The sequence below is a fragment of the Carya illinoinensis genome, chromosome 10 (assembly GCF_018687715.1).
Source record: "Carya illinoinensis cultivar Pawnee chromosome 10, C.illinoinensisPawnee_v1, whole genome shotgun sequence".
NCBI classification, from domain to species: Eukaryota; Viridiplantae; Streptophyta; class Magnoliopsida; order Fagales; family Juglandaceae; genus Carya; species Carya illinoinensis.
The window spans coordinates 12,541,017-12,561,939 of NC_056761.1; the positions used below are offsets into that span (position 1 = coordinate 12,541,017).

The 20,923-nt window shown below is 37.7% G+C and overlaps 2 protein-coding genes across 3 annotated transcripts in view; one reads left to right on the forward strand and one right to left on the reverse strand.

Annotated features, from left to right (window-relative positions):
* LOC122279680 (tobamovirus multiplication protein 1-like) overlaps positions 1–11,567 on the forward strand; it is a 34,069-nt gene extending 22,502 nt beyond the window's left edge. For both annotated transcript variants that reach the window (XM_043090454.1, XM_043090455.1), the window contains exons 12-13: positions 10,054–10,211; positions 11,209–11,567. In XM_043090454.1, the coding sequence (XP_042946388.1) occupies positions 10,054–10,211; positions 11,209–11,232 (182 nt within the window). In that variant the 3' untranslated portion in view covers positions 11,233–11,567. The remainder of the gene's footprint in view (positions 1–10,053; positions 10,212–11,208) is intronic.
* A 1,963-nt stretch (positions 11,568–13,530) lies between these two features.
* Positions 13,531–17,364, reverse strand: LOC122279681 (transcription factor bHLH144-like). The gene is made up of 4 exons (XM_043090457.1): positions 16,992–17,364; positions 16,611–16,753; positions 16,042–16,213; positions 13,531–14,852 (listed from the first exon to the last, which is right to left on the reverse strand). Exon 4 carries the CDS (start codon positions 14,538–14,540, stop codon positions 13,833–13,835), a length of 708 nt encoding a protein of 235 aa, XP_042946391.1. The 5' UTR covers positions 14,541–14,852; positions 16,042–16,213; positions 16,611–16,753; positions 16,992–17,364; the 3' UTR covers positions 13,531–13,832.
* Between the last annotated feature and the right edge of the window lie 3,559 nt (positions 17,365–20,923).

Sequence of the window (20,923 nt, forward strand, 5' to 3'; positions counted from 1 at the left end):
TTGATTGTACTTGATATGATATAAAAAACACCTAACTATAATGTATGTGATGGTGTTTTTAGACTGTTTTTCTGTCCAAGAAAGGGTGACTATAGTTTTTTTTTTTTTTTTAAGTAAAATTTTAAAATTAAAATTAAAAAAAAAAAATATTGATAAAAATAGGCATAGCCAAAGTATACAGGAAGTATACACAGAAAATGCCTAAGTACCATTAAGCACTATTGAGGGATACAAACAGATCATGAAAACTGTCCTCATAACAACTAATGACCAAATCCCAAGAAAATAAAGTATTATAAAAGAATCTCTTCAGCTCATCCAAGGAACGTTCCCAATCTTCAAAACACCTCTTATTTCTCTCCATCCACAAACACCACATAATGTAGAGGGGAATCATTTTCCACACAGCAACAATATGAGCATTTCCCCAAATTTCTTTCCAGCACCGAAGAATATCCTTAACTCTTCCAGGCATAAACCAAGCCACACCAGTTCGGTTAAAGATATCATTCCACAAGAACCGAGCCACCTCTTGATGTAACAAAAGATGATCTACAGATTCCCCCATTTTCCTTACAGAAGAAACATTAATCCATAATGATGAGACCATGTTGCCTCAAATTATCACTAGTGAGCAATCTCCCAAGAGCAGCAGTCCATAGACTCCATACAAAGAAAGCAATCTTTGGAGGGACCTTACACTTCCAAATAGCATTCTGAGGGAAACAATGATCATTAGAGAATCCCAAGAGAGCCTTGTAATAGAATTGCATTGAGAACCTATGACTCACACCAAGAATCCAAATCATCCTATCCTCTGTCACACTACCGAATGACGTAGCATACAAGGAATCAAAAAAATCAGCAAACATTCCAAGTTCCCCCATTCATGAGCTGCTATATAAAAATTGACATTTCAATGGAAAGAACCATTAGAACAAACCAACAAATCAGCCACCACAGCCTCTTTATCACTAGAAATCTGGTAGAGAGATGGAAACACATACTTAAGAGCCTTTGCACCACACCAAACATTGTGCCAAAAGTAAACACCATGAATATTTCCAATTGCCAACCTGAAAAAGTTGGAGAAACCCTCTCATCCGGAATGAATATATTTCCCGATGATATCTCCACAACCATTTCCCCAAAAGTGCTTTATTGAAGGTCCTCAACCATCTCCCAAATCACCACAATGTACAAAAGAACATATTTTACCCCACCCAACACGATGAAATTTGTCTTCCTCACCAATACCTCCCCAAAGGAAACTCCGAAAAGTTCTCTCAATAAGTGCTGCCACACATGCAGGTAATGGAAATAAAGACAAAAAAATATGTAGGGAGGTTGGATAAAGTGCTTTTGATAAGGGTTAATCTACCGCCCTTTGACAAATAAATTCTTTTCCATCCTAACAACCTTTTATCAATCTTTTCTAACACACCTTCCCATATAGAGTTTGCCTTGAAAGCAGCCCCCAATGGAAGACCAAGATATTTCATAGGTAGTGATGATACCTTATAGCCCAGAATGTCTGCCAATTCCAGAGCATTAGACCTGTACGGTCGTACCCACAGGAACCATTTCAAACTTTGAAAGATTCACCTTCAAGCCTGAAACAGCTTTAAAAATGTCTATATTGTTATATTTTGGTTTGAGACAGGGAGATCTGGTCTCTCTTTTACTCTTCCTTTTTGTCATGGAAGCACTCAGTAAGATGATAGAAGGCCTTGTGGAAGTAGGTTTTCTCTATGGTTTCTCAGTGGGGGATGGTTCTCTTAATATTTCTCATTTGTTGTTTGCTAATGACACTCATATATTCTTTGGAGCACACCTCGGGCACATCAAATCTTTGAGCGCTTTACTTCTTTGTTTTGAAGCTGTTTCGGGCCTGAAAGTAAATCTCGCCAATTTTGAATTGGCACTGGTGGGGAATGTTTCCAAAGTGGCGGTTCTTGCCTCTCTTCTATGATGTAAGATATCCTCTCTACTTTTACAGTATCTTGGCTTACCCTTGGGTGCTTCTTTCAAATCAGAGCAGATTTGGAATGTTGTGATTGAAAAGGTGGAGTGCAGGTTGGGATCTTGGAAGAGGTTGTATTTATCAAAAGGTGGTAGACTCACGTTGATTAAGAGTACCCTCTCTAACCTTCCCACCTATTTTATGTCCTTGTTCCTGCTCCCAGCAAAGATTGCCAACCTTCTTGAGAAGCTACAACATGGTTTCTTGTGGAGTGATTTGGGGGATGAGTTCAAGTTCCATATGGTTAATTGGTCCATGGCGTGCACTCCATTCTCTAGGGTGGATTGGGGATTCAAAACTTGATGAAATTCAACCAAGCCCTATTAGGTAAATTGTTGTGGTGGTACCAACAAGAAAGGGAGGCCCTGTGGAAGTCTGTCATAGTTGCACAGGTTGGGAAGCATGGGGTGGTTGGTGCTCAAATGAGGTACGTGGCTCACATGGTGGGTTTGTGGAAAATCATTAGGAAGGGTTGGGAGACCTTAAGGAGACATACTCGTGTTGTAGTGGGGGATGGCTGTTGCGTTAGATTTTGGCATATAAATGGTACGGTGAACGGTGTCTCAAAGACACTTTCTCAGCCATATTTGAGCTAGCACAAATCAAGGATGCCGCGATAGTGGATCCGTTGGCTTTATCTGGTGGCTTCCCCCGATGGAATGTGGATTTCACTAGGGCAGCCCAAGACTGGGAGTTGGAGGTTATCACAGAATTCTATGCAGCACTGTACTCCGTACGTATGACCGAGGGTACTATGGATAAGATGTTTTGGAGCCCTTCAAATAAAGGTAAATTCACAGTTAGATCATTTCACAAAGTTTTATCAAGCCAGGCATGCCCACTTTCCCATGGAAGAGTATATGGCAGATGAAAGCTCCTTCAAAAGCAGTGTTCTTTGTTTGGACAGCAGCATTGGGAAAAATTCTCACCACAGATAACCTAAGGAGACGTCAGTTAATGGTATTGGACTACTGTTGCATGTGTAAGAAAGATGGGGAATTAGTTGACCATCTATTTCTACATTGTGAGGTGGCCAGGACCACGTGGGCTGATTTTTTTATAGGTCTTGGAGTATCATGGGTCATGCCCCGTAGTTTGGTGGATTTTCTAGCATGCTGGAGAGGACTCTGTGGAGATTCCCAAGTTGCAGCAATATGGAAAATGGTTTCCATATGTATGTGCTGGTGTATCTAGCAAGAGCGAAATGATAGAAATTTCAAAGACCATGAGAGAACGATGGAGGAGCTGAAAGTTTTTTTCTTTAAAACGTTTGTTTTCTTGTGTGGGGGTCATTGTCTGTAATGGACTAAATGTCCTTTGACTTTCTTCTTTTAGTTGTAAACTCTAGCTAGGTATTTCTCAAGTATACTGCTTGTGTACTTGGACTTTGCCTATTATTATGAATAAAACTTCTTGCATACCCAAAAAAACAAGCAAAATAGCCCTCAAATATTGAATATGACCACAATCCAGCTCACAAAAACGTAAAGTATCATCAACAAAAAGAAGATGAGATATATTAACACCTCCCACAGCAAAACCAGCGAGAAAGGCTCCATCAACAGTAGCACTCAACACGCAACTAAGTGCATCCATCACAATGACAAACAGGAAAGGGGAAAGAGGGTCCCCTTATCTTAATCCACTAGAGCTGTGAAAAAACCCCTCCAGTGCACCACTCACCAAAACTAAAAAAAAATAGTAGAGATACAATGTCTAATCCATGAAATCCATCTTTCTCCAAAGTCACATCTCCCAAGTAACACAAAAAGTCTCAGTTGACATAATCGTATGCCTTCTCCATGTCTAATTTGCAAAGGATCTCAGGTGTTCTCACCTTGATTATACTATCCAAACATTCATTGGCAATTAGAACTGAATCCAAGATTTGTCTTCACTTCACGAAAGCATTCTAAGGTTTTGAAATAATTCTACTCATAATGGCAGTCGTTCTGTTAGGAAGTACCCTGCCAAGTATCTTATACACCCTATTAATAAGGCTGATGGGTCAAAAATCCTTCACCTCCACTGCCACCACTTTCTTAGGGATAAGGGCAATAAAAGTCGCATTGAGACTCTTTTCAGATTTTCCAAAAGAATGAAATTCGTAGAAGACCTTCATGATATCCTCACCAACCACATCCCAACAAACATGATAGAAGGCCATAGAGAACCTATCTGGACCCGGTGCTTTATCTTTAGCCATCCCAAGAATCTCTTGAAAAACTTCATCCTCCTCAAATGGTCTCTTCAACCAAATAGCTGGACAAACTATCAAGTTTGGGTCTCCAAGTAAATTTTTCCATAAGGAGATCTTCATAAAAGTTGACAATATGCCCCTTAATAACATCATGATCCGAACAAACCTGTCTGTAAGGGTGACTATAGTTCTTCAAGAGAAAGATGGAGTTTTTTGAAGGTGCAGACTATGAGCGTGAATGAGCAAAACCTACCTTGGAGAGTTACATATTTTGGTTGTAAAACAAATTAATTGTTTCTATCATTTCAAGTGAGGAAAAAGATAATTTGGATGGAGATGGATTGGAGGTAGTTATTCGGGACTTTTTATGGAAAAAAAATGAATCTTTACTTGTCTGCCGAGGAGGTAAGGTGGAGAGTGGTTACGTAGGAAGGTTTGAAGTGAATATGAAATAATTCAAGGGAATAGCCTAATAGGGCATCAACAAAGCTATTGTAAATTTTAGGTATGCACAGTTGAGAACTTTAGCAAGTTCTTGATAATATATACTTCATGGTTTATTAAGAGAAAAAAAAATTCTAACAAAGGCTTGATCTGGAAGAGTTTGCCAATGAGAAATCTCCCTTTGGGAGCTCTTTTTAAGATGACCAGTTTGGGATAGGGTGCTTGAGAAGATAGAGAGAAGGCTAGCGGGATGGAAGACGTTGTGCTTATCAAAAGGGGAAAGAATCACCTTAATCAAAAGCACCCTTTCTAATCTTCCTACATATTTTCTCTCATTATTTTCTCTACCGGTTGGCGTGGCTAATTGGATTTAAAAGATGTTTTGCGTTTTCTTGTGGGGTGGTATCAGGAAGGAAGCCAAGTTTCACCTGGTTAGATGGGATAAGATTTGTTCCCAACTGTAGTGTGGAGAGTTGGGGGTTCGGAAGTTGAGGACCTTCAATAGAGCCATTTTAGGGAACTTGTTATATCATCCGGAAAGTGTGCCTTTTTGGAGGGTTGTGATCGATTCCAAATATGGGAGTGTTTGAGGGGGCTTGGTGTTCTAATGAGGTTGGAGGTACACATGGCATCCGAGTGTGGAAAAATATTAGGAGTGGTTGGGGAGATGTTGCCCAGCATATCAGTTTTGTAGTTGGTGATGGTTCTAGGATTAGTTTGTGGCAGGATTCTTGGTGTGGTGGCAGGGCCCTTAAAGTTGCTTTTCTTGGCCTCTTCCGGATTGCTTATAATGCTTCAGTGGCAGATGTCTTGGACTACTTGTGTCACGCTTCGTACCCAGGGGTGATCCATTTTAACTTGAAATCCACAAAATATAAAATTTAGTTACAATAATCCTTCGAAATCAAATACCTCATAAATCCTTCCGAAGAAATTAAACTCTCAAATCTCTCAAATTCACTTATGCCACCTGACACTTATCTTACCTTCCTCTTACAAGCTTGTCACATGCCAATTGTCACAAGCCAACATAGTCATCTGGAAAAAAAAATGGTGGAGATAAAGGGGTGAGTCCACCGACTCAATAAGCAACGAACCCATACTAGTGTGTAAACATGAGCCAGTTACAGAACACACAAACAAGCAGTTCTCAAAAATAGCAGTGGTATTTTCAAAAGCATTTCATTACAATAATAATGTATACAAAAGACCTTAGGAATAAGTATAACTAAAACAACATTAGAAACAGGAACAAAGGCCATATTTACCATTGTGGCAGGGTTGTGCATATCTCCAGTTAGCCAAGCCGAACATAAATCATTGTTTTGTCACCATAGTGAGTGCACTCAAAACAAAGACCGCTATTCTATCTCGTGGTAGGGCTAGAGGCCATTATTATATCCTGTGAAAGGGCGACAGACCATTATTATCTTCCGTGCTAGGGCCAAAGATCATTATTATATCTCGTGGCAAGGCCAGAGGCCACTATTAAATCCCGTGGCATGACTAGAAATTAGAGGCCATTTTTATAACCTGTGGTAGGGCCAAAAATCAGAGTCCACTATTATAATCTGTGGCAGGGCCCGTAACCAAAGTAGAATAGAATCTTATTCCTTAGGTTTTCAGATATAAAGCAATAATAGAATAATATACTAAACAAATAATAATCATATAATTAGATAAAATATTTTAAACGTAATGTTCACATCTATGTAGCAAAGAAACAAAGTAAAAATTGTTCATGTCTACACCAGTCGTGATAAAATCTCATGTTTCATTGTTCAGATACAAAGACTCGTGCAAAAAAATAACCATCCGTTTTCATAACGAAATATGCAAGTTTCTCAAATCCACCTCAGTCCCTTTTAGGCAAAGTCTAGCAGAGGAGCATTGCTTACTTGAACTTTTTAACATCTCTAAATTTTCTCACAATAGTGCCAAGCAAATATCAATCGTCACCTCTAAAATAGGCTTGTAACTTGAGTAAATTTGTAATCGTATGTGAGTTTCTAATTAAGCACGTACTTGCAAATAAAACTTGAAATATTGATGACCTTTTCCTCATAAAGCTTAAAATCATCATAACTCTAAAATCGCATTAACTCTATAATACTAGCATTAAAACTATAACTTCGTGTTCATGAATCCAAATTCAATTTCCCTGTCAATTATCCTCAAAATAGTCTAACCTTTTATGGGTCCAAACTCACATAACTCCATATACACCAATAAACCCATAACTAACAAGCTTTGAACTCAAATATCATCAACCATGACATCCTCAATATCTACCAAACCTAACGTATGCTAATTGGCCTGCAAGAGAGGGAATGGGAGGTGCTATGTGTGAGAGAGAGAGAGAGAGAGAGAGAGAGAGAGAGAGAGAGAGAGTGCATGATAATGAGAGGGAAACCGAGAGATGGAGGGAGGAGGGAGTTACATAGGGAGAGAAATAGGCTTACAGTGCAACAGCAACGAAACAGGGTTTGTGGCTGGTGCAGCAACTTCTCCTTCTGATGAGGCAACCTACTGAGGGGTGGTGAAGTTCGGTGACGCTAAGCGGACATGTCGTGGTGTTCTTGGTTCAGACACAGCTGGGACGTTGGTTGTGGGCTTTTGGGTTTGGAATGGGTTGTGTACCATGCAAAGGCAGGGATGGGATAGGCTGACGGAGGAGCTGGGCAGCACCTTCTGTGACGTTGAAGATGTCTTTGACTTAGGGTGGTGGTTGATGAAACATCTCCGGGCTTCATGGTTGTGCTTTGTTCCTAGTTGTCGAAACAAGGAACATCTTGATGTTCCTTTTGTGAGGGTGGTGGACATCGAGGGGCAACTGCTACATGTGGTGGTTGCTGGAAGAGAGAGAAACTGGTCGAGGTTCTGTTTACGTGGGCTTGTGGCTGTTGGGCCTCACGTAAGGAAGTACAGCTTGCAGTGGTTCACTGGTTTTGGGCAGTGCTGTGCATGGCAAAAGGGTTGGTTGCACCGGTGGTTCTCCAATGGGAGGTGCACAATGTGAAGCAAGGCTGTAGTGGTTGACGTGAACCGGGGCTGGACAGAGGGGCTTGGAGTGGTTTGCGTGATCTGGTCTGATGGTGTGCTGTTGGATATGTGGGTGGTCGTGGCTTACGCATTGGTGCAACGTTCACAGTGGAACGTGGGTGGTGGTTGGCAACGGTGCTGCTGGTCATGAGGGGCTGGGCAGAGGAGATGTGTATGGCCTGGCTTGCTGTCTCCACTTGGTTCGACAGTGCATGGGGAGTGAACGTGCAACTTGAAGAGAGGAGGAGGAGGACCGGGCGGGGGGCACGGGCAGGCGGGCTTCCTTAACCTTCTCTGGTGGTGCATGGCAGGGGGAAAAACTAGGAGACACGAGGGAAATACATCGAGTGGCAGCCCTATGCCTTGGTTGAAGATGGAGGTGTACTCGGTAACATGGGTTATATATGCAGGTCTCATGGGTTTTGGGTTGGGCTGACCCATAGGTTTTTAGGATTTTCTCTTGGGTCCCTATTTGGGCTCTAGCAAATGGGTTGGCCCATTTAATGGGTCCACCTAAATTCTAGTGCTTGCCTATAATTTCATTGAATAAGTCGCTTAACAACCCCAATGAGTCAATCTTAAATTCCAAAATAAGCCCAATTCATCCAATAAATACCTTTTGGGCTTTTAAATAAATTCTTGAACTAGTACTCAATAAATATGGGCCCACTTGCTCTATAAATATTAAAAGGTCTTTAAATCCAATTATTATACCTGATAAAATTCCATAATCCACTATAATAAGTTTTGGGCCTGTGGCCTATTCAAAATTATCCAATAAAACTCAATTGGGCTTCTAAAAATGTTGGCCCCTTAATACCATCCCAAAATCATCCACTAAACCTTAATGGGCCTTAGAATAAGCTTTTGGGCCTATGAGCCTAATTAAAAAATCTCTAGCCAACCTCAATATATAATCGTTTGTGGGTTTATCCAATATGGCCCTTTAAACCTAATTTAGGCCCAATAAAATTATCCATAACCCCTTCCTTACCATATTGGGTCAGGGTATTACAACTTGAGTGGCTCGCCTCAATGGAATGTACATTTTACTAGAGCAGCAAATGATTGGGAAATGGATGCAATTTTTGATCTGTTTAGTTTGCTGTATGATACAAGTATTAGCAGGATTGAGACGGACAAGATGGTTTGGATTTATAGCGGAAATAAGAAGTTCACACAACGTGTTGTCTGGTCAGAATGAGGTACACTCTTTTGCTTGGAAGTGTATATGGAGGAGTAAGGTGCCATCCAAGGTTGCTTTCTTTGGTTGGACTGCTTCCCTTGACAAAATTCTGACCTTGGACAATATTAGGATGCATGGATTAATTGTTATGGATTGGTGCTACACATTGTAAAAAATGTGGCGAATTGGTGGATCATTTGTTACTTCATTGTGAGATGGCAAGGATGTTATGGTATGAGGTCTTTAATAGGATTGGGGTGGCATGGGCGATGCCTAGAAGGGTGGTGGATATTTTTGCCTGTTGGAGAAGTCTCGAAGGAACTCTCAAATTGCTGCTGTTTGGAAGTTGATCTCTTTATGTCTTATGCGGTGTATTTGTTTCGAGAGGAATGGCCGGCGCTTTGAATATAAAGAACACTCAATGGATGAACTCAGATGTTTCTTTTTAACACCTTATTTCTTTGGGCTTTGGCCATTGTATTCAATGGAACTACCGTTCATGATTTTCTTGTTTTTTTTTTTTTTCCAGTTCCTGATTTCCTTGTTTCTTTTTCTAGTTCCTGACTTCTAACTAGGTTTGTGCATTTGTATACTACCTTTGTATTTGGGCGATGCCTATTTACTTGCCTCAATAAAATTTTCTTACTTGTAAGAAAAGAAGACCATGGTAGTTCTGCATAAGACTAGACATTGGAACTGGGAAGTTTCATGACACTTGAAGAAAATTTGGGTTACTTGCAGATTTAAATAGCACCTCACACCATTGTTGTAATCACAAAAGCTCACATCTTATGATTTGGAAGACAAAAAAAATAAGACGGCCCTTCTATAATTCTGTTTATGAAACGTGTTTGTGTTTTTTAATCTTATCCGATTACATGACAGTTGTCGCTCCGACACCACCCACCTTTAAATAAGTAGAGTGAAAGTTGCTTTTCCTTGATGATTGATAACTTTTATTGAGGTTACCATTATGGCATGTCTAGTTTACAATTGTCAGAGTTTATAGAAGTTATGGTCAAAAACATTTTTTTTACAAGTAATGCTCGACAACATTTAAGCAGAGCATAGCATGAAATTGCTCCTGTTTATGAGGGATCAATCATTACTACCTTAATAAAGATATAATGAACACTTATGAAGATCATGTTGTTGCAGGTTCATCAATGCCCTCAGCCTTTATATTATGGACCATGAGAGAACTACCCACATCAGTCTCAGCTAAACCACGAGAAGCAAGTACGATAGCTTTCGTCGCTGATAGTTCAGCTGTAGTGCAAAATCCTCAGCGCTGGACAGCTGCAACGCATAATCAGGTTTGGACATTCTCTTTGCTGGTTCATTCATGATTGCATGAACCTAGGTTTTTATCTTATTAATTTGGAACTCTCAACCCGTCTATTTGATTTGGAGGTGCTTTTCAATTTTATTTTATTATTCAATGATGGAAATGACGCAACTCCTGAGTTTACCCCCCCCCCCCCCCCAAAACAAAAACCCCTCTCCCCCCTTTTCCTTTTTTTTGGATTTTGAAAATGATGAGATAGTAAATCACATCTAATACAAGTTTAATGATGATTTATCTAAGATTTCCAATTAACTAGTATTACCTGATGATAACTTGAATTGCGCAGACAGGATGGTGGAACTCAAACGAAGAGATAATATTTTCTGCTGGAGATATTGTAGATTGAACATGTCGAGTATTGAGTTAGAAGAGGGAATAATGGTGAGATGAAATAGCATCTCGATCAGAGGAGTGGATTAGCGTAAAACAAAACAGACTCAAGAAAGCCAACCATACTTCTTTTCAGGATTATAAGGTGGATTTAGGTCAAAAGGAGAAAGGATAAATGGAGCTTTTATGATAAAGTGGAGGCAAAAGAAGCAGCCAAATAAAGTGTGATTGGCTTTTCTGACAGGAAGATAGGAATATTGGAGGAAACTTTTATGTGTTTCTTAATAATTTAAACGGATGAGAATTAAGAGATTGGACTATCTAGGACGTACTGATTATCTGATATTGACACGTCTAATGATGGAAGAATTTAGTATGACGTGGAAGATTCTCTGAAAAGAGTTCTGAGATCAAGAAAATACTAGACTGTTGATGGAAGAATTTAGTAATGGAAAAGAGTCGTGTCCTTTTTTTTCTGTAGTATATTTGTATTTCTTTTGTATCCTTATGCATCAGTACAGTATGTATCTCGCATGCTCTGATGCCCATTAGGATCTCTCTTCCATGGATGACTTGCTGTTCTTATTAACTTGAAATACGTTTTTGCATCATATCTTTAAACTTCGTCTGTGCAGACATCAAGAGGGAGTCCTATATAGTTGTCTTTCTGAATGCAAATAATGACTGATCTTCTCCGGCCAGCTTTGGGAAGAAGGCTGGAATTTCTGAATGGAAACTGGTTTCACATTAAGATGGGATTAACATAGACTGCGGCGTTACGTATTGGCAATTGGAGGACAATCCAAAGGTGGCTGCTTGCCAGTTTACCACGCTTTTGACATTCTTGGCATGTATATGATGTTGACAGAATGCTAAGTGAGGGATGATTCTCTTTCTCCAGTTGTAAAAAATTTTGAAAGGCTGATTATGGGCAGTAATTGCCTCTGCTTTTTTTCCCCTTATATTATGTAAAATAGCTCTTGATTTTACAAGCTGATTTGTGCGCCTTTGGTTTGATTTTGAGGATCACGATCACTTAAAAATATTTTATCACAATCATCTAAAATTTTCCAATGAAGAGTGGAGATAGAAGGCCAATGGTTTATCTGCAATCTGTTACGTCACAGGTTGTTGGTGCTTCTTCGACCAACATGATTGATTAGTCTCTAAGACGGTTGAAACCTGAAACTGTTATGATCAGCAAACCCACCAACACCTTGAAAACACCAAACAAAACTAAAAGGAAAAGAACATCGAAGGAGATGTATCAAAACTTTTTATCAGTATGTGGGGATCATAATCCTGCAGCAACTCTTTCCCTTCAATGATTTCATTTCGGGTAAAGTCCTTTTGATGATTTCAAAATTGAATCTTTAAGAAATTATTTGACAGAGGATGTTGGTGTTTGTTGACAAGGACAATAAAGCCACCATTTTGTCCCAATGCATATAAAAGTTTTACATAATCTAATATTTTCTATTTGGGTTGTCTGGTCTCTCCCACAGTTTGAATTGAGAAATTGATAAAGATTTTAATCCTTAGTCCGATAACCTAAAAATATTAATTCTAAATTAATTTTTCCACATTTTCTATATATTTTTTTATTGGCACAAGTGTTCGAAAACAGCGCAGCCAACTAATCTCAGAGGCTGATCTCCAAGATAAACAGAACCTTAACAATGAGCTTCCTGTAAGTTCAACTCAGATAATTCAAGAAAAGAGTCCCTCAATTCAATAGCTACATTTTTCCATATTAGCTAAATTAGATATATGATAAGAATTAACATCGAATTAACCCAACAAGGCCTTTAGGCTGATAAATACTAAAGAACGAAGGCGCAACAAAATTTGATATATTAAGGTTTAGGCTTTAGACTTAAGAGTGAACGGAATTTTGTACAAAAGTTACAAAATTCGGAATTATACAAGTACTTCATTTAGAGAAAATCTATTCATCATTCTCTTTCGAGACACCACATGATTTCTTTTATTTTGTTTATTTTTTCTCTTACTAAATGTCTAGTAATAGATGAAAAGTAGAAGAAATCAATTAATTTAAAAAAATAAAACCAAAAAAAAATAATAATAAATATGTAAATATGATGAGTAGCAAAACTTAACACGCTGAATCCATGCGCACAAACATTCAATTTCATATTGGTGTCATATGATACAATAGAATTTGTAAACCTGAACCCAGTATTTAATTAGGGAAGGCAAAACCATAAAAAACCTTTTTTTAAGGTGAAAATTGAAAGAACTAATTTGAAATTTTGGGAGCAGAAGCAACCAGGCATGGAGCTGGGTCCGCCGATGGTGAAAACATTGATGGGAATGACAGTACCCGAATATTGACACGACCATTTTCGTGTTCTTGTCCAACAACCAATTAAAAAAGAAAAAGAAAAAGAAAAAAAAAGGGCATACAAGATGCGTTCATAAAGTAAAGTACGACAGTGACAGAGATGTCACGCTCACATAAAGTGATTAGTTGCTATTGGGTGGGGCATTTTTTTGCAAAAATATAAAAAATGCAACTTGGATCCAGCACCACGGATGAAGTTATGACAAATTGACCCTCAAAACAAGTGTGAGCCACTAACACCGTTAACTACTGGGTCTGCAAAGGGGGCCAGAATGCACTGCATAGAAAAGAACTACATCCTACACAACTGAGAAGGATATTCATGAGGAACTCATTCTTAACATAAATATTGGACTAAAAGTAGCGTGTAAATAGATAGGTACCCATTTAGATTTGACATAAACCGAGTTGGAGTTAACACCTAGTAAAGAATATGGATACTAAACAGATGCTTGAGACTGGGAACTTCGAAACCAAAAACACAATAAAATAAAATTAAAATAAAAAGGAGAGAGCTCGGGCGAAAAATAAACACCAAATAAATAGATTTATCACACATTTATGTCGTACCTCCATAGCGATGGGCAACATATAGATCGAAGTGGTGGCTGTCCCTTCAATTACTATAAAGCAGAGGTCATAGTAGAAACTAATAGTTCAAACACGCAAGTCACTGTTTGTGGAGCAGACTCCATTAATACAAGTATAAATTGGTTTTCTTACACAACAGTGAGTCTCACTGACAACGGCAATGATTATTCCCCTAATGCCATCTTGTTGCAATCGAGAGAGAACATGCGTGCGAGGGTACGGGTGGAGACCTAAATAACACATAAACTTAATGAGAGAGAACAAGAACGAGGGTTCAGTCATCCTTACCACGGCTTTTAAACTTTAGACATCATTTGAATCCTCAACTCCAAGCTTCTGTACTTCAACCTTGAGAGACTTGAGGTACCTAACGGCTTCATCTAGCACAGCAGCAGTATTCATTTGATTGCCACCAGGTACTATCCCTCTCAATGCCCTCACCATCTTCTTCATTTTCTGCCGTTTCCTTTCATTGTTGCAGCTGTCACTACTGCTCGAGGACTTCTGAATAGAAGAAGAAAATCTATTTTTCTTTGGTTTTGAACAATAGCTGGAGACAGAATCAGGAGATGAGCTTCTATGATCTCCACTAGTTCGGGCTGTGCTAACCTCTTCGTCATCATATTCTTGTCCATCCTCTTCTAAACTCAACAAAAAATCAATATCATCTGAATCCTCTTTCAGTGGCAATGATATTTCTCTTTCCACGCAATCAACTTCTTTCACTTCAATGCAGGTTGCACCAGTGCCAGGAGCATTACATTTGTTGGAAATCCAAGGATGGAACATAATCTGGCTCCGGTGATCTGTTTGATCAAAGATAATAAAATTCTTGGGGCAAACCTCAGAAGGTTGAAATTCGACACCTTGACAAGGTGTCGAGTACTTAGCACTCGAATTCAACAGTGCACCAAAAGCAGGTGCAACTGGAGTGTGCACATAACTGTTCCCCACTTGATTTGGTAGAGGGAGAACAGCCTTTTGACGGAAAAATTGCTGGTCACCCTGCATTGATAATCCTATTTCCTACGTAATTAAAAGTCTGCAGAAATGCTGGAGTTCCCACTTCTACACTTGCAATTATTCAAACCTCGATTGGATGAAAGTTCCTAAGGTGATGAGAATACTAACTAGTTGATTAAAGTGTTGACGTTTCCGGCAGTTTTTCCAAACAAACAGTTGCCATCATCAAATGTTTCATCTCTGTCACTGCCTTCTTTAGTGTGAATCCAATCAAAGGCAGTCAATCCAAATCCCAGTGTCCCAGAACTTGAAAATAGAAGACTACGTAACAGGTTTAAGCAACTGACGGAAATACTCAGCCTGTAATAAACATAATGATGATAATAATATCATTTATTATAATAATGGCACTATTAGTAAGGTAATAACTGTGTTCAAGACATACAATCAGAAGGGAGATGTACCCAAAAAGCCGATGAAAAGAGAACTATGAGAACTATAGATATCAAACACTTAGCAGGATTTCATAAGTCAAAACATTTTTTTTTTATAAGTGATTTCATAAGTTAAAACTGCTCAATGGTATAATAAAGAAAAGTGTTAGATCCACAAAAGAATCTCACAAAGCAACCTCACAAATTGACGTAACTTGATGTGATATGTCAAATCTACAATACAATAAAAAAAAAAAAAAAAAAAAAACTAACAATCTAACATACCACATCGAGCCATATCAGTTTGTGAGTTTTACTTTTGTGAAATCCCTCTATGGATGAAGCAATTCCATAATAAAATGATACAACCTCAGAGAAATGGACAGTCTCATGACCAAAGTAATTCAGGACTGCTTGAAGTCTCCATGGAGTCAAAGGTGCAAAGATCTAAAGATGAAAAAAAAAATATTCACAATCTATTTCATTTGAAAGCAGATTGCATTTTGAAACTTTCACATGATCTTTCTTTTTGGGGGTGACAATTTCATTTGAGCTAAAGAGTATCCACATTACTGTTGATGAATTACAGACCAACAAATTCACATGCATGCTGGAACATTCATGTAAAGTCACCTAATAATGTATCTCTGGGACCCCTGTATTAATTATTTCCTATTGGACCCCTTCATTAATTGTTTACATCAACATCCACTCATCATCACACAATGATATGTCAAAAATTTAGTAGAGACATTGAAGCTTATAACACGACACATCAGAAATGAAAAATCGTTAACATGCAGGATCCAACAGATGAGGCAAACTATACCGCTTGTACAACCAACACCACCTCCCCCCCGGGGGGGCGGCGAGGGGCCGTCTCTCCCTCCAAATGCAGAACCATTCTTGGAAAAATTAGGCTTAAAATGAATGAACATAAACGCCCAAGATTGGGTGTGAAGGGGAACATAGCCATAAAAACTTCCCTCCATATATCATAAGGGCTTCAGAAGCATCGCATAATGATCAAGTAATGTGGAAGGAAACAAGATACAGAAAAACAGTCAAAGATGTCAAGAAGTAATTTGCAACAAGAAAATAGGAAGACTATTTACCTGGCAAGCTTGTATCAATTGGTAGTATGCGATGACCCTGACACTCATTTTAATCTGCCCAACTTCTTTCACTGCACGATATCTTTTTATGGTAACTCCAATGTACATTCTCTCTCCAACCAGTTTCAAATTAAAAAAAGAATGCTAGCTAATAAATTCCTTCACAAACCACCTGCAATCAACCGATAGATAACAGATATCACCGAAAATCCGCCTCAGATCATCAGCAGAGAAGAAAAAAGTGATGAGAAACAACCACAACCAATGCTAACTTGTGAGTAAATGTGCTAAACTTACAATTTTTCTAGAGGCAGGCCCTTATTTTTATGTGAAAAACAAAACGATATTCAAGACAATGATCAAACTTAAGATTCCAATTCTTTCCACACCTTATTTAGCCCTGAATAGTGACAAACTAAAAATTTTTTATTCATAATCTGACTCAAATAAAAGAAAACTGATTCAAAGAAATGAATTATGACCACCACAGCTGTGAGAGAGAGAGAGAGAGAGAGAGAGAGAGAGAGAGAGAGAGAGAGAGAGAGAGAGAGAGAGAGAGAGAGTCTCACCCGGACGAAATAAAGCTACAGTATGACACGAAAGAACACCACCAAGCGAACGCAGTTCAGTTCGTAATTCGCAGAAGAGGAAGTCCACGGCATCTTTATTTTTCTCCTTCCAGTTATATAAGAAAAACGAACTCCAACTTCGACTGCAAGGGATCGTAGAGAAAACAAAGAACAACTAAAAGACTAATCGAAGCGAAACAAAAAAGCAAAGATATCTCCGTTTAATTTCTGAGAAAATCAAATAAAAAAAAATAGTAGATATTTGTGGAGACGAAAAAGCAAATCCATTGATAAAATATATCAACAGCTCCCGAACCAAAAAACTAGGAGAAGTTCTGAGAAGGAATTTTTCACGTAGAGAAAGCACAGAGAGGGCCAAACCTAGGGTTTCTCCGAAGCTCTTCCCCCCGATTTATGCTCAAGATCTATCGATTAAAGTCGGAGCAGGGCTGCAAGAGAGAGAGAGAGAGAGAGAGAGAGAGAGATAGAGAGTGTGGGTTCTAGAGAGGAGCGGGTACTGTCGTACTGGTAGTGTTTGGATGTGCTTAATTATTTCCGGGCTGTGGTTTTAATGGGCTGTGAGCTATATGGTTCGGACAGGGAGGAGTCGAACAGGACAACAGGAACCGTTGGATTTGAGTTTTGGGCTACGGAAATGGTTTGCGCCTAATGCGGATAACATATTGGCCGTCGGATCGAGCACGCGTGAAAGTGGGCAGTGGGGCTCACGTGGTTTGAGGAACGGAGATAGGACCCCTCGAAGTTCGACTGAGATGGTTTCAGTTCTAATTTGCTCTTGGAATGAGAGGTTATTTAAATAGGAAAATGAGATAAGATGCTTTTAAATAAATAAAATTGTTGAGAGCAGTTAGGCTATTTAAATTACAATAATATCTCTCCAATGAGATGACGACACGTAAAAAAAAAAAACCGAAAATGCAGTCTCACCACACAAAATTACTACAAGCGCTTCCTTATTCTTATGTTTTCTCTTCCTAATTTCAAACTAGCCAAACTCTTTTATGTTGTTGACATTGTCGTTGTCTCTTTGCACCGCCCCCAAGCCTGCCGCCCAAGACCAAACTCAATTCCACTGCCACCATCTCAGTCCGACGCCGACTCCATTGCCTAGCTTGGTTTTGTAGACCACAAAACCACATAGACTGAGCACCAACTCACCTACACGTATTTCGCACCACCATATGCCACACAGATTTTTCACCATCGTCGCACCACCCCAATCGGCAACTAACTGACTGAGAAAGGTGACTAGTATCAACAGAAACTTGGCCTTGAACTTCAAGTTCATTACCACCTTCATATTTGGCTTTGTTCTTACAGGCATCCAACATCTTTTTGAGTCTCTTTTTTGGGATTCTATGTTTTAAATGCTTGCTTAATTTGTGATCTCCCTCCATGATTAAAAGCAAGTAAAAAAACGTAAAAGTTTAAAATCAATGGAATGAAGAATTAGTTTGAATCAGTGCAAATGCTCTCATAAGCAATCAAACTTATTAGAAATAAGATGCCACATGAAACGCAAACAAAATCCACACCCATGTATCAATCCAACCATGTGCTAATCCTTCGGGTTCTACTCTCGGTGAAGCATATGGTTAAAATTGTTTCAAATTTACAAATTCTATGGCATGTCCCTCATCTAAGAAGCAAATCAAGCATAACGAAAAGGGAAATCTCTTGGAATGCTTAGACTACATACAACTGAGAAAAATAAATTTTCTATAGTTCCTTTTTGTCAATTGAGAATATTGAACCAATCCTACTCCATCATAATTCAAATGGTCTACTTCCAGTGGCAATAATGAGCTGTATCACTCATCCTATTTTACTACAGTAGGTGTTTTCCTTTCCCATAATTCTAAGCAACGAAACAGTAAAATCATCTAATAAACGAAAAATTACGATCTCTTCAAGGTTGAGTATGCCAAACTGAACCATACATCGTAGGTGGGATTCGTTGCAACTAAAATTTCTGGATTTTCAACATGGTATTTGTCATTCCTTAGAATTTCTGGCGGCAACAAACCATCAGGGTCGAGCTTCATCCGTGCCACTGTCTAGGTCGAGCTTCGTCGGGGGGTTGAATTGCCGTCGAAATGAGTGTGGGGGTCGAGACCTTCGTTTGAGAATGGGATGGAGTGGAAGATGAAGAAGTGAGAGAGGCACGAGAGGGCTGTATGGGGTCTCTGATTGGGTGTAGACTAGTGCAGATTAAACACTATAAATTTCCTACGTGTCACCATCTCATTTGAGGGCTGCTCTTTTAATTTTAACAAATCGATCGTTCCCCAACTTTTCTATGAGATAAAAGTTTATAATTGAATAAAATATTATTAAAATATTTTATTATTATTATTATTGTTGTTGTTATTGTTATTGTTGTTTTGAGATTTGAAAAAGTTGCAAGGATGAGATAATATGAAATGAAAGTGTTTCTCAGTTCAAACGACCTTTTAAGTTAATTTACGAATAATAATGTTTTATAAATTTCAATAAGATGTGTTTGAATATAAATTGGTTGACATATTTGTTTGAATATATGAAATAAGTTAAAATAGGTTTAAATAGTGGATTCCATCAATTATTAGTTTGAGATTACACTTACACTTCTTTTTACTATTGTTTTACTATCTAGTTTTTTTTTTTTTTTTCCTTTTATTTTGAATTTAGATTAAAATTCTCAGAACATGACATTCTTGCATAATCTAGAATAAAATAAATTTAATCAACTAATATAATCATGTAATTTAATTAAAAATAAATTTAATTTTATAAAACTTGACATTCTTTGCTCTTTGAGTCAATTTTTATAAAATTGAATTTATTTTTAAATAATTTACATGATTACATTGCTTGATTGAATTTATTTTCTTTTAAATTATGCAAGAATGTCATATTTTGGGATTTTTAATCCAAATTCAAATAGAAAAAGGGAAAAAAAAAAAACTAAGTTGTAAAACAGTAGTAAATGATGTGTAAAAATATCATTACCCCTAAGCATAATCTTAGAATTAGATAAACAAAGCAAATATTCTATAAAAGTCAACTTACAAACTAACGTGACTTAATGCGATATATTAGGTTATAAAATTATTTTTATTATAAAGTAAATCTAATTTATCATATTAAATCATGTCAGTTTGTGAGTTTATTTTTGTGAAATCTCTTTGTATTTCACTTTTACAATAAAAATAATTTTACGATTTTATGTTTTGATAAACTACATAAAATAATGTTAGTTTATATGATTATTTTTATATAATTTTTTATGACTAAAATATTTCTCTAATTATAAAATCATTATTAACTTTAAAAGTTCGAGTAAGAACATTAGTTGAAATCACCTTTTGTAATAAAATCTAACATTTGGGTCATGTGATGGGCTTTGGATTAGTTGGATACTTTAGAGGTGCTGTGGTGACCCTTTGGGGCAATAGCTTAAACCGAACATTTCATATCGGGGAGAGGCTCCTATGATCACGCCCAGGGATAATTATTACGCTAATCGCCCCCACATCCCCTTTTGCTTAGAAAGAAAAAAAGGAAAAAAAAAAAACTTGCGTCTAGTTTGGATAGAGAGATGCTTCCATCGCATCTTATCTCTTTTCATTTCATTTTAATATCCAAATATTACAAATACAAATATTTTTCAATTTCAAAATTTCAACTTTCTCATCTAATCATTATTTAATTATTAAAACTTTTTCACATTTTTAAATAAAATATAAAAAATTATTTAATTTTTTCAAATCTCAAAATAAAAATTATATTTTAACAATATTTTAAATTTATAATATTTTTATTCAATTGTTTCTCTTTCATTTTTCAAAATTTCATAAAATATTTTAACTCAAACCATTTCTAATTCATTTCATCTCAACTTAAATATCTCATTATTATTCATAAATTATTTATCTCATTTTATTATTCAAACTAAGCTATATCACGTATACGTAATAATCAAGCAAAACCCAAATAATGAATCCAAATCTATTAGGTATGGTAGAAACAATGGGCTAGGCCGAGTTTGCGGGCATGTGAGGAAAACCTTACCCTCATCCTATATATAGAGTTGGCCCATTGAACTCCATAATCTGATGTTGTGAATAAGGGCAGAGGGTAATGGTCTCCTCCAGACGGCACACGCTCTCCCATGGCTGTATATTTTGGGATTAAGGAAGTTGCAAGTTCATCACTTAAGCAATGACGGTAAAGAGAAATACTATATGGAAGGCTTACACCACACACTTCGACTTAATTAACATGTAATTTATCATTCTATTTAAACATAC